The following is a 20,346-nucleotide window of genomic DNA, read 5'->3' on the forward strand; positions in this document are numbered from 1 at the left end:
GTGTATGACTTTACGACGCCCGAGTATCCTCGCGTATCCTGGGACTCGCGGCGTGCTAATTGTCGACGTCCTCGACTGCACGGCTCGAGGACGCTCGGCGGCGAGAGCGAAGCCACCGGAGCGATATCGCGCCGCCGCGCCGCGCGTTTGCATAATTCTCAACCGGAACGCCGAAAATAACGTCTCGGCCGGCCGGCGAAAAGGGCCCCCGGACGTTTTTCTTTCCTCGTTGACACCGCGCGGTTATTAGCTACGATATCTCGCCGCTACCCGATACCCGCCGCTCGTGAACCGCTTATGCCGCGTGTCTCAAGCGGGAACCCGATCCAACACGAGTGGAATTTCGCGTTGGAAGTTTTCCGCGCGACGCGCGTCCGATTAAAGCCCGAGCGGATGTCGACACTCTTTGAGGGCCGATGCACAGGCTCCAGGCGAATTGTCTCGAGGTTCGCTTTGAGAGAGAGAGAGCAAGAGGGAAGAGCCTGAAATCATCTCCACCCAACAGAAGTAAAAATATGATACACTAAACGAGTCCTCCGAAATGTTACAATTATTTCTCGCGAAGATCAAGGATTACTTGTAAAAACACAAAGGCGAAACTTTATTGTTTGATCGTAACCTCGTGTAAAACTGCATCATGTACGCGGCACAGGTGTGAGCCGGCCCTTAAACACTTTCGTACCCGTCCCGCGCGGTCCCAGAGGTCAGAGACGACGCTGGCGGCGGAGCCTTATTGCGCGCCGATCGTTCCGAATCGGCCGAACGCGCGGAGAATATCGCCTTCTTACCGCGTTAATTAATTGCGGATCTCGGTCCGCCGCGAGAGTCGCGCGCGGCGGCACGGCGGGCCCCCCATTAGAGCTGAAAAATAATCGAACTGGATTCCAGCGTGTCAAAGCACGCGCACAAGCAAGCGCACCTCGCACCGTCCCCCCCGATCGCGGTCCTACCCGTGTGCGCGCCTGCCCTTTTCATTTCGTTCATTAGTCATCGGCCGCCGTCGCGTCGCCGCGATAAGCCCGCGTCAACAGCCGGAATCTTCTTAAGCCTCCTATTAGGGTCTAAAGATCTTTTATTGCTCCGGCGTATCACTTTCGCGAGTGGCTCGCTTATTTCCCGCCCCGGCGAGAGGGAATCCTCTTTCTCGTATAGACGCGATAAAACAACAAGAAGGAGAATGTATCTCTCGATGTTGCTCTACGATTTTACCTTCGTTCGCCGCGATCGCAGGGATCAAATTGAGATTATCGTAAAGCTCGGATCAATGGAACTTGATGAAGAAGTGAAATCGTGCCAACGCGGGTCAAGACATGAATGACCTAGGTTTCAGCTTTTGCAGAGGAGAACTAGTGCATCGAAGGGAGGTGTGATCTCGAGCCGAGCTGCGACTTACCGGTGACCCTGGTACGACGTCTTGACGAGCTTCACGGCGAAGAGGAACTGTATGGCGCAGACCAGCAAGCAGCACAGGTTCAGCGACAGGGCGAGGGCGCAGAGCGCCAGCGTGACCTCGTACACGATCACAAACTCCTCCGGGCTGATGAGGCTGTTGGACGTGACCGTGAGCGGCGAGATCTTCAGCAGGAAGATGACCGAGAGCAGGGCCAACAGCAGGGACACCAGGCACAGCAGGCCGAGGCTCGTGAGTATCTCCTTCACACCGGCCTCTTGGCTGCGATGATGATTGCGGGACAGGGACGATGACCAAGAAGCGTTCAGGGGTATCACCGTTGGCCCACCGGTTACTTGGCCGGCCACGACAGGTGCGGTCGCAGGTGCGGGCGAAGGGGTGGTTTGACTCGGCAGCCGCGACAGCCTGGAGATGTCGAAACCGCCGTTCGCCTTCGGTCTGTCCTGATGCAACGTCGTCTGCGAGATCAGCGTGTGTCCCAGCTGACTCGCCGAGACGTTGTTGTTGTTGTTGTTGTGATGATTATTATTGTTATTATTGCCGTTACCGTTGCCACCGGCGATCGGGCTGACGCTGTTGACCGAGTGCTTGGAAGTCGACAGGGTCGACAGGTTGAGCGCGTGCGAGTGGTTCAACCGTTGCGACAGATTGTTGACGCTCAATTGGGAATGGTTGAGGGGATGCCGGTGCGTCGATGACGGCGTCGTGGCCGATTGACCGTGAACGTTCGACGTCGCCGTTGATCTCTGTACCACGGAGTCGTACACGTCGACGCCGTTGCTGCGATGTACTCCTCCTCCTCCTCCTCCTCCTCCTCCTCCTCCACCACCACCACCACCGCCTCCGCCGCCGCCGCCGCTGCCACCGCGTGTCCCGCTGCTCCCGGTATAATGTTGGTGGTGCTGCGACTGCGACTGAGGCTGCTGCGGCTGCGGCTGCTGCTGCTCCTGGTGCAGGGAGTTGTTGTGCAAGTGATGGTGATGATGGTGCCCGCCACCGTGCAACGAGCCCGAGCTCGTCTGATAGTCATTGTGGTGATGCCTGGAGCCCGTTGACGACGGCTGCCCCGTCAGGATGTGCTTCAGCATTACTCGACACGCTGGTGTCACGCGGGGTGAGGCCTCTTCTCTAGCGTCTGGACGCGCTGCTCCTCACATGGCGGCCACGCGACGGAAGGGACTACCGAGTCGCGCCGAGTCCGTCGTGTCATAGCACCACGCGCGGGCGGCTCGTTCAACCTCTCGCCGTCTATCCGTCCGTCGTCAGGCTAAATTCGCGGCGTTCATCGAGACCGTCTCACTTCTCTCCTCATCACGCCGCGGTGACTCGACGCCGTCGGGGAAGTCAAGAGAAGCTCGCCGCCGAGCTTCCGAGTCCGCAGCCGCGAGTATCGTGGAACATCAAGTTCGACCCGCGAGCCGGCCTCATCGTACCGAAGAGCACATCACTTCCTGCCGTCGCGCGCGCGCGCGCTTGAGGAAACGTCGCAAAACGTAGCAAAACAGATCACTCTTCGAGTCCGTCGACGAGCGTCGAATTCACCGTCGCGGTCGTGCCGACGTCGCAGCGCGGTCTTCTTCGCGCCTGAATCCGCGTAAAGGCACGTCATTCGTCGCGCGCGAGCGGCTCTCCCGGGCCGAGGATCTCTCTCTCTCTCTCTCTCTCTCTCTCTCTCTCTCTCTCTCTCTCTCTCTTACTCTCTCCTCGATCGTCGTGTCAGCCACACTCGTGGGTCCCGGTGGCGTGGTGGAAAGGCGTCCGCGTGTGAACCAAGGCTACGTTGTTCCCGGGCTCAACGAATTGCTGCACACTAGTTCCACCATGGCGACGGCGTCCACATGGAGCCGGCGGCTCGCAACGCGGAACTATGCGCCGACCAGGCACGCCTTGGGACGGACGGAGCCGCTGGGAGCCGCTGTTACGTTGTGTGAGAGGCGCGTCGAAGAGTCTCAAGATCAAAGGCAGGAACGGTCTTCCGCGACATGATCAGGCCTGCGAGGAGGCTCGCACTCTCTCTCTCTCTCTTTCTCGGTTCCTCCTCCTTTCCCGTCTCTTTCCTTCTCAACGACGACAATGCGAACGGTCGTTCGTTCGTTCGTTCGTTCGTTCGATTCGTGCGTGCGTGCGTGCGTACGTACGAGCGTTAAGGCGGTTGCAAGCTCAGCTTTCTACCACCGTCTCCTCGGCGGGTGCGTGCGAGCTCGTCAGCCAGCATGGCTTCCGAGATGATGCCGGCGGTGCCTCTGGAACAGGTCGGTGGAAATAATTAATGGACCGTTCGCCTCTCTCGCGTCGGAATAGAGGCCGTCCGTAAAAAACGAACGATAGATACGGGGGAGGGGGAGGGGGGGAGAGAGGGGATACGAGCTATCCGGTGCGGCGACGGCACGGATGGAAAACGAAGCGCGATCGGTTGATTTTCGCGAGAGCGGCTACGGTTTCGTCACGCGGCGAAACTTGGTGAGCAGCAACAAGATTCCGCCGTCGTAAACCGAGGATAATCCGCATCGACGCTCACCGAATCGCACTTGAGACGCGCGAATGTACGACCTCGAAAATGCCGCGAAACCCACTAGCGGGGCAACGTGTTATTTCGAGCGGAACGTGTAAATAGTTTATCTCGTTCCGTAGCCGCTTTCGTGTTTCAGCGTGGTGCGATGCGATCCGATTCGCCGCGTTAACACGCGCTCGTGTCGCGCACGGGGAAAAGGCGCGGAGAGCCTCGGAGAGATTGAAGATCCGCGCGAGAAAGATCCTCCGCGACGAATCCGATCAGATTGCGCGAGAACGCGCGACGCGCTGAGATCGCAACGCGATTGTTATTATCTCTCGCGATGAAAAAGCGCGCCAGTTAGGGTATGCGAGGGGGTTGTGTGTGATGAGTAATCTCTCTCGGATTTTCTCTCTCGGAGAATCTATTCTATCCGCGGAAAGTGCGAAATTAACATTTACAGTCTGTAGAGTAAGAGCGTGTACGGCATAAATGGCAGTCGGCTTCAAATATCGTCCTAGTTTTTTTGTGAGCCGATAGATGAAATCTTTGTCGTGAATGCTTTGTCACAAAAGATTCAGTTGGCGTCGAACTCTAACCTGAGAAACACGTTAACCGTCATGAATGCCGCATACGCATCGCGCTACGAGGCTGTGTTCCTTTGTTCCCACCCCAAAGGACCAAAAATGTCATATGCAGTGGCTGCTAAATAATGGGAAAATGCTAAAATGGGAAAGTCAAAATCGTTCGTCGCTAAGTGGGTTCAGCAATATAAAAAGATAAAAAATGTCGATGACTTGCCAGAACGTGGCTCGATAGGCAAAGTAACGCCGAATATGGAAAAAAAAAATTGTGAATTTGTTTAAGCGGAACCCGACCTTAATGCTTAAAATTTATGAGAAGTGTTTGTTGCCGACTGCTGAACGATGCTTCATAAAAAAGAAACGAGGACTGGATCTTACAGGAAGACAACGAGCCAAAACACCGGAGTAAGCTTTGCACCGAGTGGAAAGAGCAGTCTGGCATCGTCACACTTGATTGGCCATCGCAGTCGCCAGATGCAAATCCCATTGAAAATGTGTGGGCATATCTCAAGCACAAGCTTCGAGGAAAAAGAGTGTACACTTTGAAGCAGCTGATACGACAAATTCGTCTCATTTGGAGGTCTTTACCGAACGAATACGCAGTCAACTTAGTGGAAAGTATGCCTCGGAGATGCCAGGCAATTATGAATGCCGGTGGTGTGACTGGACTCATTATTAATGGTATAGCATTTTTCTTCTCATGGAGTACAACAAATCCATGTACTTAAAAATCATTAAAAATAAATTTTTCTACACATTAACCCGTACACGCTCTTACTTTATAGACTGTATACTAGTGGTACACGAGTATCAATCAAACGGAAATAATCGTGTTAGAGGAGAGAAAAAGAAAAAAAAAAGAAAAGAAAAGAAAAAGGAGCGAGAGCGAGAGCGAAAGAGAGCGAGAGGTCTATCGCGCGTGAGGAGTCTCAGGATTTATCTTATCGTGCAAATACGCATTTCACATTCGTGCTCATTATCGCGCTCGTTACTTACTTCTGAGCGTTGCGCTCGAATATCCACGTGATACTCTGCGCGAACGGAGCGCGCCGTCTTGTTTATACATTTAATCGCGCGATTCAACTACAGGCTCGCGTTCGCAAAGGACGAGAAGAATCGGCGGGTAGCGTGTCGTGACCTCTCGTCGTAAGTGCACGGCAGACCGGGGGGACGAAGCGTACCGGCGGGGTTAAAAGCCGCGTGGCCGAGAACGCGCGGCGGCGTAATTAGAAAGATCGCGCGCGGTAGTTCGCGTAACACTTAGCGGGCAGACGATGACCTTTAGCGCTCGGCGAACACGCGCTCGCTCGCAGAAAAGTCGCGGCGCATGTTATGTATCTGATCGCGACGCGAAGAATCCCAAGACAAATTGCCGGCCGCGCGAGATAAGCGGAGTCGCGCCGGGAAAACTGGGCGATCCGGTCGGCGTTTCAAACGCCGAGACAATCGCGATGATCCGACGGCCGTGCGCACTCGCGACATTCGAATTTCTAATCTCGTCTCCGCCGCTTCCTCTGCTCCTCGCCTTTGAGCTCCGGCGCCTGCCGGAAGTATTCGTATTAAAGAATTCACTCTTTACTTACGCGCGCGCGCGCGCGCACATGTCGGTGATAATCACTCGACAAGAGGAAAATACAGCTTTAGTAGGATGAGCGTCTTTAATTTAATACTATCTACTGATCAACGAATGAATAATTAATTGATTAAAGTTAAAATTACACTCTCAGGATAATTAAAATTAATTTCCCACAATACTCAACGTCCCGGAGGAGAGAAGAACCCGCTCCCTCCCGTCCTCTCTCTCTCTCTCTCTCTCTCTCTCATTTCTTAAGAATTTCCTTCAAGATCGTAAGATTTCTCGAAGATTATTAAATCGTCGAGTTTGGATCATTTTCTATCGTTAATTACGCGTTGGCATGGCCGCCGTTATTAACGGCAGAAAGCTACGACCAGCGTCGTGCCAGCGTCGTATAATTAATTCGATTTTTACACGCACGCGGTCCCAGATGTATCGAGCCGCTGGAGGCGACCCAGCGGCGGCGGTCGTCCTGTGAGCGGGACGATCGTGAGCGGGGCGATACTTCATTACCGTATGCTCGCATTATTATCACTTTCTATGACCGCATACAGCCTCTCTCTCCCGGGGGCTCGTTGTTCATACGTTTCCTCTCACTCGGCACGAGCGGGTCACGCGAGCTCGCATATCTGCGGCAACACGCCTACCTAGCTTATCTAACGGGGAACGCATATAGGGTCACCCGAAACTCTCTCTGCCTTTTCCACCGCGATTATAAATCTGTTGCGGGTCCCTCTCTCTCTCTCTCTCTCTCTCTCTCTCTCTCTCTCTCTCTCTCTCTCTCTCTCACGCGCGCGAACGCTTAATTGCAACATCGCGGTAAAGAATACGCATACTTTCCATGCTGCGAGCGACCGAGTGGAAAACGCGATCTTCATTCAATTGAAAAGGTAAGACCATTTTTCGAACTTCATGCTTTCGCAATGTCAATTTTCAAGGTTCGACCGGCGAGAAAGAAATTTCAACGTAGCTAAATGAACGATAGATACGTGTTGGATGAAGCATGCCGTAAGCGTGAGCCACGAGGAGAGTCTGTCATTACGGATCGATGAACTCGATTGCGATCGCGCCGTGACACCTACGTGTCGCGCAGCTGAAAAACTTGTTCCTGTCGACCGTGCGGAAAAATGTTTTCGTATCTAAGTGACTCATGGTCATTACATCAAGGTTTTTGCGAGGACTTCGATCGCTCGGCTCATTAATTATCGGCCTAGAGTCGCCTATCATTCTTGGTCTCTCTCTCTCTCTCTCTCTTTCTCTCTCTTCACTCGTTGGCTCGGAAGCACGATCGATTCTTGCTCGCTCGTGTATCTCTCGTCGCGGTACCGTTACTTCCGTTTACGGCCTTCCCCTTCGTGCGATGCTCGACTTCGCTTGCGTCGCGTTTCGGTCATTCGCGCCGATAAATCGACGTTATTTTCCAATCGAGAAATTTACAACCGCGCGCCGATCGTATTACGGGACTTCCGTTGGAAATCACGCGTTCATTCGGCACCGCTCTCCTCCGCGCTCCTCCTTCGGCCTCGTCAAAAATTCCCTCGCAGGCCGAGCGGTCCCGAGAGTCGAGAACCGAAGCGGCTCGAAGACCGGAACGCGCGCGGGTTTATTATTAATGATAAAAGAAAAAAAAAAGATAAAAAAATGAGCCGACGTTGTACGGGGTAGGAAGTTACAAGATTACCGCGCCGTAACTTTGCCGCTCGCAACGGCGTTTCGCGCAATGAGGAGCGCAATCGGGAGTTTCCGTCGTTATTGTGACCGCAGCAACACGGACAGAAAGATCGATCAATTCGGACTCCGGCTTACGGAAGCTAGAAGAACCCGTGCGCGCTAGTTCCCAGTCCCGTACTAGAATCTCTCTCTCTCTCTCTCTCTCTCTCTTGCCCTTCTGTATAAAATCCGCGTTATTCATCGTCCATGAACCAATTACACGTTAAATGCGATCCTACGTGCACCTCGTCACGCTGCCTTGCGTCCCGATCGAAGTCGATCTTCGCGGCGTAACACGATTCGATCCCGCAAATTCCTCTTCTCCCTCTGTTCTCTCCCGCATCCACCTTACCCCTTCTCAATCCCTCTCTCTCTCTCTCTCTCTCTCTCTCATATTCTCTTTCTCCGGCGTTGCTGTTGCTGTTGCACGATACATCGGATCGCGTGCTACGATCCAGAACCGCAAGATCGGCTATCGTGGGCCGCAGGCGGCTCTCTCTCTCTCTCTCTTTCTTTCTCCTTCTCTCGTTCTCTCGCAATCTATCTCTTTCTTTCTCTCCCTCTTGTTCTCCTTCCCTCTGTTGTCAATAGTCGGGCTTGACTCATAGAAACGGGTTCCGCTCGCATTCCGGACGTCCAGCTTGCCGCTCACGGCGGAAAGCGCATCTCCGCCGCGCGATATTCGCTCGCGCTTCTAATGGACTCGCGTAATGAGTAGAATTGCGGTAAATCGGAGGAACGTAAAGTGTTCGCGAAGGGATACTTGGCGATCCTCCGGGATTTATCCAACGCGAGCAGCGTCGCAACAGCGAACGCCAATAATCCCCCCCGCACGCTGCTCGATTCCGCAGCTCGAAGAGAGCGGATTTTTATGTAGAGCGCTCTGCATGGAATCCAATAAACTGTATAAAATCCAATAAACTTGGGCGCGTCTCCGCCTTTAGTCGCGCGTCGCTCGAGTTCCGACCGCGTTAAACGCTCGAGATGCGCGCAACAATGACGCAAACTGACATCGATCGGGAAAACTTGTTCCGCAGAGAGTACGTACTCTCGAGTACGAGTCAGAGTCGCGTCGAATAAAGAAGAGCTGACACCAAGCTGAAGCGAGAGAGCAGGATAATAAAATAATTGTTATCACACATCGAGACAGCATTGAAACAGCAACAGGAAGATGCGCGTCTCGCCTCTCTCGGCGACTGAATATATCCGAACAACAACGAACGGCGTCTTCGCGTCTTCGCGCGTCGACGGTGATTAATATCGATCGGCGCTCTCGGTACGCGCGGTGAATTAATCATCCGGCCGAGGAATTAAACGACAAGTCGATATAATCGCCGGGGACGCTCATTGTTCGCGATTATAAAGTGAACATGATGCATGCGAGTCGCTGCGCGCTCGCCTCCTCCATTCAGCGGGGTGTATTTAAGTTTTCTCGGCCGCCGTCACACATGCGCTGCGCGTTTACGGCCGCGTGCATTTGCATGAAAACAGAGAGAAGCTCGCTCTCTCTCTCTCTCTCTCTCTCTCTCTCTCTCTCTCTCTCTCTCTCTCTCTCTCTCTCTCTCTCGCGGTTTGAGGAAGTCGCTTATTAGCGGTGACTACGATATTATCGGCACGATGCCATTGACATCATTATCGTCGTTCTCATCGTTGCGCTCGCTCGCAGTGAGAATCCCCGGGTCGGAATGACGTTGCCGCACGTTGATTACTCCGCGGGTTCATTATTCCGCGCTATCGGTTACGGATTACTCTTTCAATTTGCAACGATCCGGCGTCGCCGCTATGAGTCTTCTTCGTCGAAGCACATTCCGCCGCGCTTGATTTAATTATAAGGAAAAAAAAGGAAACACACACACACACACACGTACGTTTTGTAATCGCTACGCTTCTTCCGTGGATCATCCGTCCTCACGCGGTGAGACCGGTATTTTTCCCGACTCCGTGAAATATTGTTTCCACACGTAGCTTATACGACACGTCGAGTCGACCCGAATGATTATGGGATTGCGCGCGTGTGTAAGGTTTCCCCGGATGAAACGAGCGAAGTCCTACCGCGCCATCCGGGCGCGCTTATCCAATTTCGAGACTCGCTCGTCGTCGCCGTCTCCCATTGCGGTCGCGGCTTCGTTTTCTTCCCCCGTTTGATTTCCCGTTGGCGTTCGCCTACGAGTTCGCCTTCGCGGCCGACGACCGGCTGCTTCTCCCCCCCCCCCACTCCTCTCTCCCTTTCTCCTTTTCTCTTGCTCTCTCTCTCTCTCTCTCTTTTCCCTCTCGCGTATACCGAGTCCGTCGTCGTATTATCACGGCTGGCAATCGATATTTATGAGATAAATAGATCCCTCAGAGGAGTAAATACGCGCGCGCGCGACGTACTCCTATCCCACTTACTCGCGAACTATCGTGCCGCATCCGCGTGTACACACACGCGCGTAGCTCGACTTATACCGCACTCGTAGATTATTTCCCGGCTTCTGTCATTGATTGCCTCGCATGATTCAAATTCGCTCCCGCGCGCACTCCCGACATCTGTTCGCGTTACGTCGATATTTACGAGGTAAATTGATAACCCCGAGGGCGAATATTCGCGCACTCCTACCCCATTTATTGCGCGCGTTCCAACTACCGCGCGCGAGAGCGGCCGCGCTGCCCCGATACAATCGCGACTCATTCAATCCGGTGTGTATGTGTGTGTGTGTGTGTGTGATGATTATTTCTCCCGAGAGCTCCGTTCGCGAATTAGTCCGCGCTCGGTATAAATCGTTCTAACGTTTCAATTCGACGCCAATTAAGATCCCCGACTGTCTGTAAGTCGACGTAGAATGTATCTATCCCGTTCCATCTACTTGCTCGTACCGCTTCGTATTCCGCTCCCTGAATTTCTTCGAGCCAAGTTCCGCACGAGACGAGCGAAAATTCGCCCGGAGCGAGAAGAAGGCACCGTCGCTCGAAATGACGAGAGAAAGTGAAGTGTTTCTCAAAAGTATGTTCAGAGCGGATTCTTCATCCATGCGATGAACGTCTTAATTGACCGGAGTGAATTTGTCCTCGCAACGGTGGAAGAAGTTCGACTCGATGTCGAATCTAAAAGTATTCAGTCAACGATTCCGAATGGGGAATTCCACTCTGCCAGTCAGCCTGTACTTCTTCGCTGGGGTTTTACTCGAAGAAATTTCAAGAGTACACGATCTTATTCCTGCATCGTTAACGAGCGTCAATTACCGGCGGCGAGACAGATCTTCGGAATCTCGCTGTAATCTATACTCGTCATCGCACGGTGCACGACTTCGCGGGTACAACAGCGGGTCGAGCGTGGCTCGCGGGAGAGAGATGCACTCTTCGAGCACGGAATGCATTTCCATGTCGCCGCGCGCACGCCGCGAGACTCGCGAAGAAGTCGCGTTAATAATCCCGGCCGTAGCCGCATAGCGGTGTGATTTCCCGGAAGATGCATCGCTATAACGTCACGGCGCAAAGGCGATCCGCGGTGCGACGTCGCGTCATGTCTGATATTTATGATCGGAGAACCGATGGAATCCCGACCCTTTCGGAACACCTAATGACGATGTATCTCGTGCGGGCCGAGAGCGCTTAACTTAGCGACGCGCGAGGGAATTCCGTCTTGGTGGGTCACCGCCGAATGCGCCCGTAACGTTTCATCCTCTTCCGGAGATTTATCCTCTGTTGCCCTCTAAGGGTGGTGGGTTGGCCATTCGAGCCGAATTATCGCGAGGTTTTAAGGGTGGCCCGGCTATTGCAGCCGAATTATCGTCGGAAAAGGTCCTTTTCGGGGCTCCTAAGTAGACGATCGAAGAGGGACCCTCAGAAGACGGAGATAGTCGGTAGTTTAGTTATGCGTCACCTTCTGGGCGTTTCTAACAATGTATCGCTCTCGTATACCCTACAGCTTTCCTCTACCCTCCACCCTATTCTTTTGTAAACGACGGATCCCTCGGCGAGATTAGGGTGGATCTTCTCGGCGCGGGAAGTGTGTCTGGTCAAACCGTGAGATACGCTGCTTCGAGTCGCGATGCTCGAACGACGCGTGTATTTTCGAGACGCGACTCGAGCTCAACAACTCGAGAAACACCGCGGGTGAACCGACGTAGCCGGCAGGAGCAGGAGCAGGAGCAGGAGCTCGTGGCCGTTTCCGTTTCCACGTAACGGGCGGTCAGCGTAAATGGGCACCGGGGAGAGATCATCCACCGGCTAGATCCGCGGCAAGGTCAATGATTTTCCGAGCGGACCGATGAACTTGCGCCTCGCGCCGGTGTATATACGTAAGTAAGTACGAACAGCGCGGTCCGGTCGCGGAGTCGGGGCCCCGACACGGCTGCGAGAGGGCAAGAAAGAGAGACAGAGGGAGAGGGTGATGAGGATAGAAAGAGAGAGAGAGAGAGAGAGAGAGAGAGGCGGCAAGGTCGTTGCCTAGATAACAGTTGCAAGGTACAGTTGGTTCGCATGCCTGCAACTTCGGGGGAGAAGAGAGGCAGAGAGAAAGGGCGATGTAGCCAGAGGACGAGGAAGAGAGAGAGAGAGAGAGAGAGAGAGAGAGGTGAGGAGAGAGGGAAAAAGCAAGGGAGACGAGAGGCCTCATGGGCCACGAAGGAGAGCGTTCGAGTAACGAGCACGATAGAGCCCTATAAGGGACCAACGAAACGAGAGAAAGAAAGAGAACAAGAGGAGAACAAGAGGAGAAAAAGAGAGAAACGAGAGTGAGAGAGAGAGAGAGAGGAGGGGGGGGGGGCTCTGAAATGGTTATGCTATCGGCGTGATATCTCTCCTTTTTTGCATTGGGCCGCTGCTACGGTTAGGGGAACAACGCGCGAGAGCGCAGTGATGTAAGAGAGACGTACCTACGCTACATGAGGCCCCTCTTCGCCTTCTTCTCGTCTTCTTCTTTTTCTCCCTCCCTCCAAGCATCTCCACAATATCGCCACGGTCGTAAGTTCAAACTTCTCCCCCTTATCCCTGTCATTACTATATACCCTCTCTCTGTCTCTCTTTCTCTCTCGTACCCTTCCGTCTTGCGCGTCTTCGAATCCCTCTTGCTCTCTCTCTCTCTCTTGGCGTCCTGAACCGACCCGGTAGAGAGTGGGGCCTTATACACAGCCAGTCAGCCGACCGACCGACCGACCGACCGACCCGGGGTCCGCTGAATTTAACGTGGCAGGTGCCTGCTGAATGGACGCAGTCAGGGCCCTACACACCCTCCCTGCCGCTCTCACGCCCCTCTCGCTTGCCCGGCCTGCCCTTCGTAGCGATGCGCGCCGCGCCGCCGTTTCTCCGTCTCCTTGACTTTCTCTGTCTTGTGCCTGTCTATGGTCTCGGCTCTCTGCGCGCTTCTCTCCTCTTCGGGCCGCCCGATGATGGCCGCGCGATCGCTCTCGCTTGCTTTATGGCATAAGAAACGCAACGAGCGGTGCTCTCAATCATTTACGGAGCGTCATTTCGCGATGACGAGATTCTCCGCTAGTTCTCTCTTTCTCTCCCTCCTCCCTCCCCTTCGCCTTCTCTCTCCCTCCCTCTCCCTCTCTCTCTCTCTCTCTCTCTCTCTCTCTTTCTGTTTACGTCGACCGGCGACGTTCGGTTTTGTTTTATCCGTCGGTTTCGCGGAATCGTGTACTGTACGAGGAGCAGCCCGGATTTGCTACTACCTGCCGCCGTGAGAGATATTCTCGAGAGAACAGGTGGAGAGGAGGCTCAGGACACACGGAGGCTCGCAGCCTCCTCCGCTAGACTCCGCGGCGGAGCGCGAAAGAGCGAGAGACGGAAACCGCCGAGGAATTTCGGCGCGCAAGGTCGCACGCCGCGCGCGGTTTAGATATTAGCGCGCTGTCGCTTCAGCACTACTCCATCAGGCAGGAACCTGATCCTCGTTCTTCTCCTTCTCTTCTTCTCGTCCTCCGTACTCCGTGACATCGGCCTACGGTACAGCCGAGCGATGACGAACAATTTGGTTAACCGCAGTCGTAAAGCTTAGCTCTATCACGTCCGTGTAGAGTCGAATCTATCGCTACTTTGTGAGAGGAATCACGCTGGAAGATTGTGGGTCCGCGCTCGAACAATGCGGCCGCTTCGGGGAGATGAGAAAGTACCGAGAGAGAGAGAGAGAGAGAGAGAGAGAGAGAGAGAGTGTGTATATGTGTGAGAGTGAGTGACTGAGCGAGAGAGAGAGAGAGAGAGAGAGAGATCGAGGACGAGAGCTCCGGTCCAAGGATCGCGGGTACCGGAGGAAGGTGAAGAGCGAACGCCGAGGAAGAATTGTGGGAAAGGAGAGAAAATTGCAAAACGACACGCGGCGCGACCGCACACGCCGAGGGGATAATTCCACGGTGCGGCTTAAAGCCGCGCAATTTGGCCTCATGCCAGCGTTTAAAACGCGTTACGGCGAGCAAATACTCCTGCGGCTGTCGTTAAAAAATTGCGGCGAGCGCGGAATTCGCCCGGCGAATTCCGATAAACACAAAGTAACGATGTATGTACTACGGCGCGGCGAGTGTCTATTCCGCACCGGGGAGCTAGGAAGCGTTTAAGAGGCGAACTTGCCCGTTTGTGTCCTGGACCGGAGGAGAATCCTTACGGTAAAATGTCGTAGTTCCTCGATGTGGCTCTACGATTCTCTTCGCGTCGGACGCGCGAAAGATTTCCTCTTATCTATTCGTGTCCGCGAGCCTCGGGGTGAATTGCCGTTTTCAATCGCTCGCACAGCTTGAAACACGAATCGATCTTGATTTCTAATCCTTACGACACTTCACGAAGAGACTCGCGAAGAATTGACACGGATAAGAGAACTATTTGGAAAAACCTTCAGGGTAAATATATTCCGTGATACATTTAGAGCGGAAGTATATACCTGACACACGATCCGTTTTAGTCTCTCCCTCCCCCCTTCCTCCCTCCCCCCCCTCTCTCTCTCTCGCACCACTGGTCGATATCTACAAATTCACACTGCAGTTGTAGCGTCTCGCGTGTTTATTCGTCCGAGGCAAATCTGCATTTGTCTATTCGCCTTAATTCTCCCTCTCTCTCTCTCTGTTTTTTGTCTCTCTCTTTCGATACCACTCTCGACAAAGATTTCTTTGGAGCTCGCACAAAGCGTCGCTGTAATTGTCAGCATTACACGCGATTCTTGTCCCTCCTTTCACACACGTGCGCGCGTACGCAGGCCAGCACGCAATTCTATACTTGCGAAGTGTTAATATGTGATTTACACGGGAAGATAGAATTATTGCCGTCGCCGTGACCGCCGTCGATACCGGTCAAGAGTGAAAGAGAGAGAGAGAAAGAAAGAGAGAGAGAGAGAGAGAGAGAGAGAGAGAGGAGAGAGAAAGAGAGAGAGAGAGAGAGAGAGAGAGAGAGAGAGAGACGGGGAAACGGGTCGTTGCGGTCAACGCGTGAATACGATGCCACACGCTGCCACTTTGCGGGGCAAATCACGGGGAGAATGAGAAAGACAGCGCGACGTTCCGGAGGAGGAAGAAAGACGACGACCACGACGGTGGGTATTAAAGCCAAAACGCGCGGGCGCGCGCGTCTCGGATTTCCGAGCGAGGAGGCTAAAAAGAAGAGAGCCGAGGGCGCCCGCAAATCGGATCGCGATAAAACAGGATACGCGCGAGTGTGCCTCCCTGTCGCAGGATATCGTCGCCGAGTGACTGACGGAGTTTAGAATGAAATATCGTGTTACAACACCGCCGCCGCCGCCGCACACAGTCGCGATGTCGCTCGCTGTGCGAGGGGAACCGAGTTCGTCAAGTTTTCTGCAAACCGTCTGCGCGAAGGCGAACTACCCCGGCCAACTTTCTGTCCTTCGCGAATCTTCCGCGCTCCGCGCTGTTTGCCCGATAACGCCGCCGCAGCTGCTTGCACATCGTTAAGTCGCGCCTGTTATGGGACTACACGTGATTTTCGGAGAAGGTTCTCGTCGCGGTACCGCCGCTCAACGACGACTCGTCGTCGCTCCTCCTCGCCACCTCGCGCTTCGTTTTCCGCCGTTTCCTCCCGAGACCTGACATCCTGACGATTTGCCGGGGCAAAACGCTCGTCCGATCTAACGAACGGAGACGTACGACCGCAAACCCGTCCGTATGCTTTTAGGCCTCTTAACAGTCCGACCTTGAGCCAGAAGAGAAGGAGTGCCTTTGCCACAGCGCAACCTTCGCGTTAATACACCTTCGTCATCGAAGCCAGGCCCGGGTGGGCCGATCTGCGCGCACAGGTCGATTCGCGGTCCCTGTCTAGGATCGGACGCGTTCAGGAGAGTATCAACCGCGAGGAATCCGCGGAATGTCCGTCCTCCGACATGTACACCCGGCCGTCCCGTCCCGTCGCAACGGGCAACGTCACTTTTGCCTTGAAATCGATTTTACGAGTGGGATCTGCTTCACGAGCCGATGGAACATACTCCGCGCGCGCGCGCGCGCGCGGTCGGGGTCGGATCGGTGCACCGGCAAGAAATAGCGGCTCGAAAGAGGACGCGCGCGCGCGCGCGTAATATCGTTTCGTCGCAGCTCGCGTTTCTCGAATAAAAGACGGTACTATGAACCGCCGTTTGTTTGCTTGCTTATCTATCTAATTGATCGTCACGCCGCGCCGGTGACACGCGCGTCCGCCTGCCGGCCGGCCGGCCGCCCGATCGCGAAAAAATAGGTCGCGCCAACTGCCGGCTGTTGGCTGTGGCTGGCGTGAATGTACACGGACGAAGAAAACACCAGAAACCCCGCCGCGCGAACTTCCCAAGGCGGCGGTGACGTAAGGCCACGGGCTAATCTCGTGCGTGACCCGATTTACCGCGCTTTTTCCTTTAGCTTTATTATACGGGACGTTATCCGTGTTGATTTTGTGACGGCGACTCGAGGTTCAAGGATCGCGATGTATCGCGCGCGTTTTCTGCATCGCGAACTGAAACGACAACAAGTCGAGCGACTCGGCTGAATGGCGCGGCTCGGCTAGATGTTGCTAAAGATTTATAGCTGCATCACAATGACTGGACACTCGTTTTTGTAACTTTCGCATTATCGACACCTAGCGATCGCCTCGGGCGAGCGATCTTTCTTTTCTCAGCTTGAATCGCGAGCTCTGTCGTTGGGAGGGAGGGAGGGAGGGAGGGGCGGGAGGGAAAGGGTAACAATTTCGGCGCGTCCTAAATTATTCGCGGGCGCGGGAGAGACTCTTACGTAATTATCGACTCGAATGCGGCTACGACTGTGTACGTGAAAAGCGAGCTACATAAAATCGCACCCCGAGACGTAACGTCGTCGCGCCGGTCCAAGTTTTCCGCGCGGACGGTGGATCTATAAGGGAGAATCAGCCGGAGAATAATAAACGAGGATACTTCGATCGGCATCCGCTCGAATTGGGCCATCGATTTAATTTTGTTCGATCTCACTTTCACTGAACGCGCGAGGCTATGCGCAAACCGCGAAAACCGTAATCGAGTGGTTTTCAATTTCGACGTTAATGTAACCGAATAAGGGTGATTGTGTGTGCACCCGTGTATGCGAAACGTACATGCGTCGGAATGCCCCTTACAAATTCCCTCAATCATACGCGCGCGCACACACACACACACACACACACACATGTACGCGCGTGTGTGTACACTCTCGACGTGAAAAATCATTCCGCCTCGGCTGCGCCCACGTAAATGCACGCGTCGCGCTGACACGCAAGACGCGTGTCACACGTTCGCACGCGCTAACGGAACATTTTTATCACCTCTCGCGCGGATGAGCGGCATTTTTGACACGTGACTTCTTTCAAACTTGCTCGCTCGCGCTAGCCCAACGTACCTATCGATCGTATCACGAATCACGAGCGAAAACTCATACATTATTAACCGAGCGCGATCGGACGGCGATATTCACTTTTTGTTTTGCTTCTAATCGCGCGCGAAATAGGTTACGTTGCCGTGATGTGGTGCGCACATAAATATCAATAGCGTGTGAGAGTAAAATGAGGATTCATTCAAATTGTTAGATCGATCCTCAAAGAGAGAGAGAAAGCGAATGATACACGGTATGTCTCTCTCTCTCTCTCTCTCTCGCGAACGTAATTAATGTAAAAACTTACATTATCAACGTTTGTCGTCCGTTCACTCGCGATGTATCCTGTTGGCGCAATTTCAGATTAATCAGCAAAAAATGGCGACGTAAGAAATTCGATATGTTCGGAACGCAACTGTGCATATATGTACGAACGAGCGGGCCCAATGATTGTCCGTGCTTCTCGATCGTTGCGATTTTTCGCTACGGATAACGCAGACATGTTTCGATTGATCATGGAAATACCGCGAATGATCAAGAAAAATTTCTTCGTGATTGACTAATGTTCGAAGTTGTTGACTTCTTATTCGAAGTTTCCTTCGACAGGGACAATGAATTTATTGCGTCAATCTGATAGATGCAGCAAGCGTTAACAAATTACGACCGAAATGAGCCTTACGTACTCGTAAAGCTCATTTTCGCGCGCCCACCGCAGGGAAATCTGGACCCATCGAAATTATACCGGTTTCTCAGTACCCGACCGAGAAGAGCTCGAGACGCGCTGCGAGAATGCAAGAACGAGAGAGAGAGAGGGGGGGGGAGAGAGAAGAGAGAGGAAGAGAGCAAATTTCCACGCAACCGACGCTCCGCGTCTAACCGCCGACGCTGTAACCGCCGTAATTTGGCGAAAGGAATCGAGAAAAGAGCTCTCTCAAGTTGGAGTAAGATACTCGGAGCAGACAGAAAAGGAGAAAGAGAAAGACGTAGCAAAAGGGCCCACTGTCGAGGTCCATTCCTGGTCGGGTAAGCGAAAACCGGGCAGGCTGCTAACTCACCTCGTGCCACATTCCGCTGGGCTGTACTGCCCCGACGTTCTCGACGACGACGACGCGACGACGACGAGGACGACGTCGACGACGACGACGACGACGACGACGACGACGACGACGACGGCGACGGCGACGACGACGGCGACGACGACGACGACGACGACGACGACGGCGACGGCGACGACGACGACGACGACGACGACGACGACGACGACGACGACGACGACGACGACGACGACGACGACGACGGACGACGACGACGACGACGACGACGACGACGACGACCGACGACGACGACGACGACGACGGCGACGGCGACCGACGACGACGACGACGACGACGACGACGACGACGACGACGACGACGACGACGACGACGACGACGACGACGACGGCGACGACGACGACGACGACGACGACGACGACGAAGCGACGACAACGAGGACGATGACGATCAACGGTAGATCACGTTCTTCCAGCCACGTGAATCCTCTTCCACAAGAAGCGAACGGAAAACGCGACGATGGCACTCCTCCTCCTCCTCTTGTTTTTTTCCTCTTTTTCGTACCGATACACCTGCACCGCGCGGGAGCTGCCCCGCGACACTCGCGCACGCCGCTTTTCAAATTTTCAAACCTACTGCACACGTATGGCACACACATACACACACGTAGCCCGTACGCACGGAGGCGCGCGCGCGTACGCACGCACGTGAGAGATGCTCGAACTAACTAACCAACCGACCAACCAACCAGCCAGCCAGCCATCCAGCCAGCCAGCCAACGAGGCTGCCCGCATACCCGCGCCGACTGCACACGCGCGCGCGCAAACTCGCCAACGAGTTTCTCACGGCGGCGAAACGTCAACCGACACTGCCGAGCAGCAGCTGCTGCGCCTCGAGCCGGCGTTTATGGCTGGTGCACCGTTCCACCGTGCGTGCGTTCACTGACTGAACCGGCCGAGCGACTGACACAACTGACTGACTGGCCCGGCTCGATAGAGCGAGGAGCAGCGCGCCGCGTCGCGTTGTGACGGACATGCGAACCGCGCTATAGTCGCGTATCCGCGTATCTCCAAAATATCGACACATGGACTTGTGTGGGAAAAAAAAACCATTTGAAATGAATTATCGAATTATTAAAATAACAGATCCTCCGAATTTTTTTCCTTACGTGCTGGCCTTATTGGATCATTGTCGCGAGTGCAGAAAGGAAATATTCGTTTGCGAAAGAGAAGACACGAGATGAAATTAGTATATAAAATGATGCAGTTAAACGTAGCAGTTAGTTAGTTCAGAAAGGTAAATACCAAGAAAGTGGAATATATCTGTTCAATTCCTTTTCTGAGTATATGAACAAATAATTTTTCTAATTACAAATCTACAATTTCACTCGATGTATTAGTGTTAGAGTAAAAGCAATCCAGAGACAAGTTCTAGTCGATACGCTGAAAAGTCCGTTCGGCAATAGTCGATCGAGGAATATGAATCAACCGTAACTTTATTTTGTAATATAATCGCTTTTACAGCAGAATGTCTCATCCAGTGATGTATACTGAATACACATAAAAGATAATATAATGCGCATGGATACTTATGTAATCGTACATCAATCAAAAATATTAAAATCATATAGCTGCTTCTCTTCGAAAAAAGATAATTTACAACATACATTTTCTTTTTATCCTTACGCTTTATAGCTAACCGACGATTAGGTGTTCCTTTGAATTCACGCATTTTTTTTTGCGCGTGGACGTGATCGTG

The 20,346-nt window shown here is 53.6% G+C and overlaps 1 protein-coding gene across 1 annotated transcript; it reads right to left on the reverse strand.

Annotated features, from left to right (window-relative positions):
- Positions 1-470: 470 nt before the first annotated feature.
- LOC112588898 (probable serine/threonine-protein kinase DDB_G0282963) lies at positions 471-18,774 on the reverse strand. Its single transcript, XM_025300225.1, has 3 exons — positions 18,592-18,774; positions 2,256-3,654; positions 471-2,222 (listed from the first exon to the last, which is right to left on the reverse strand). The coding sequence occupies exons 2-3, from the start codon at positions 2,497-2,499 to the stop codon at positions 1,390-1,392; spliced, it is 1,077 nt and encodes a 358-aa protein (XP_025156010.1). The 5' UTR covers positions 2,500-3,654; positions 18,592-18,774; the 3' UTR covers positions 471-1,389.
- Positions 18,775-20,346: the final 1,572 nt, after the last annotated feature.

This window comes from Harpegnathos saltator, unplaced genomic scaffold (genome assembly GCF_003227715.2).
Source record: "Harpegnathos saltator strain DR-91 unplaced genomic scaffold, Hsal_v8.6 scaffold337, whole genome shotgun sequence".
Taxonomy (NCBI): domain Eukaryota; kingdom Metazoa; phylum Arthropoda; class Insecta; order Hymenoptera; family Formicidae; genus Harpegnathos; species Harpegnathos saltator.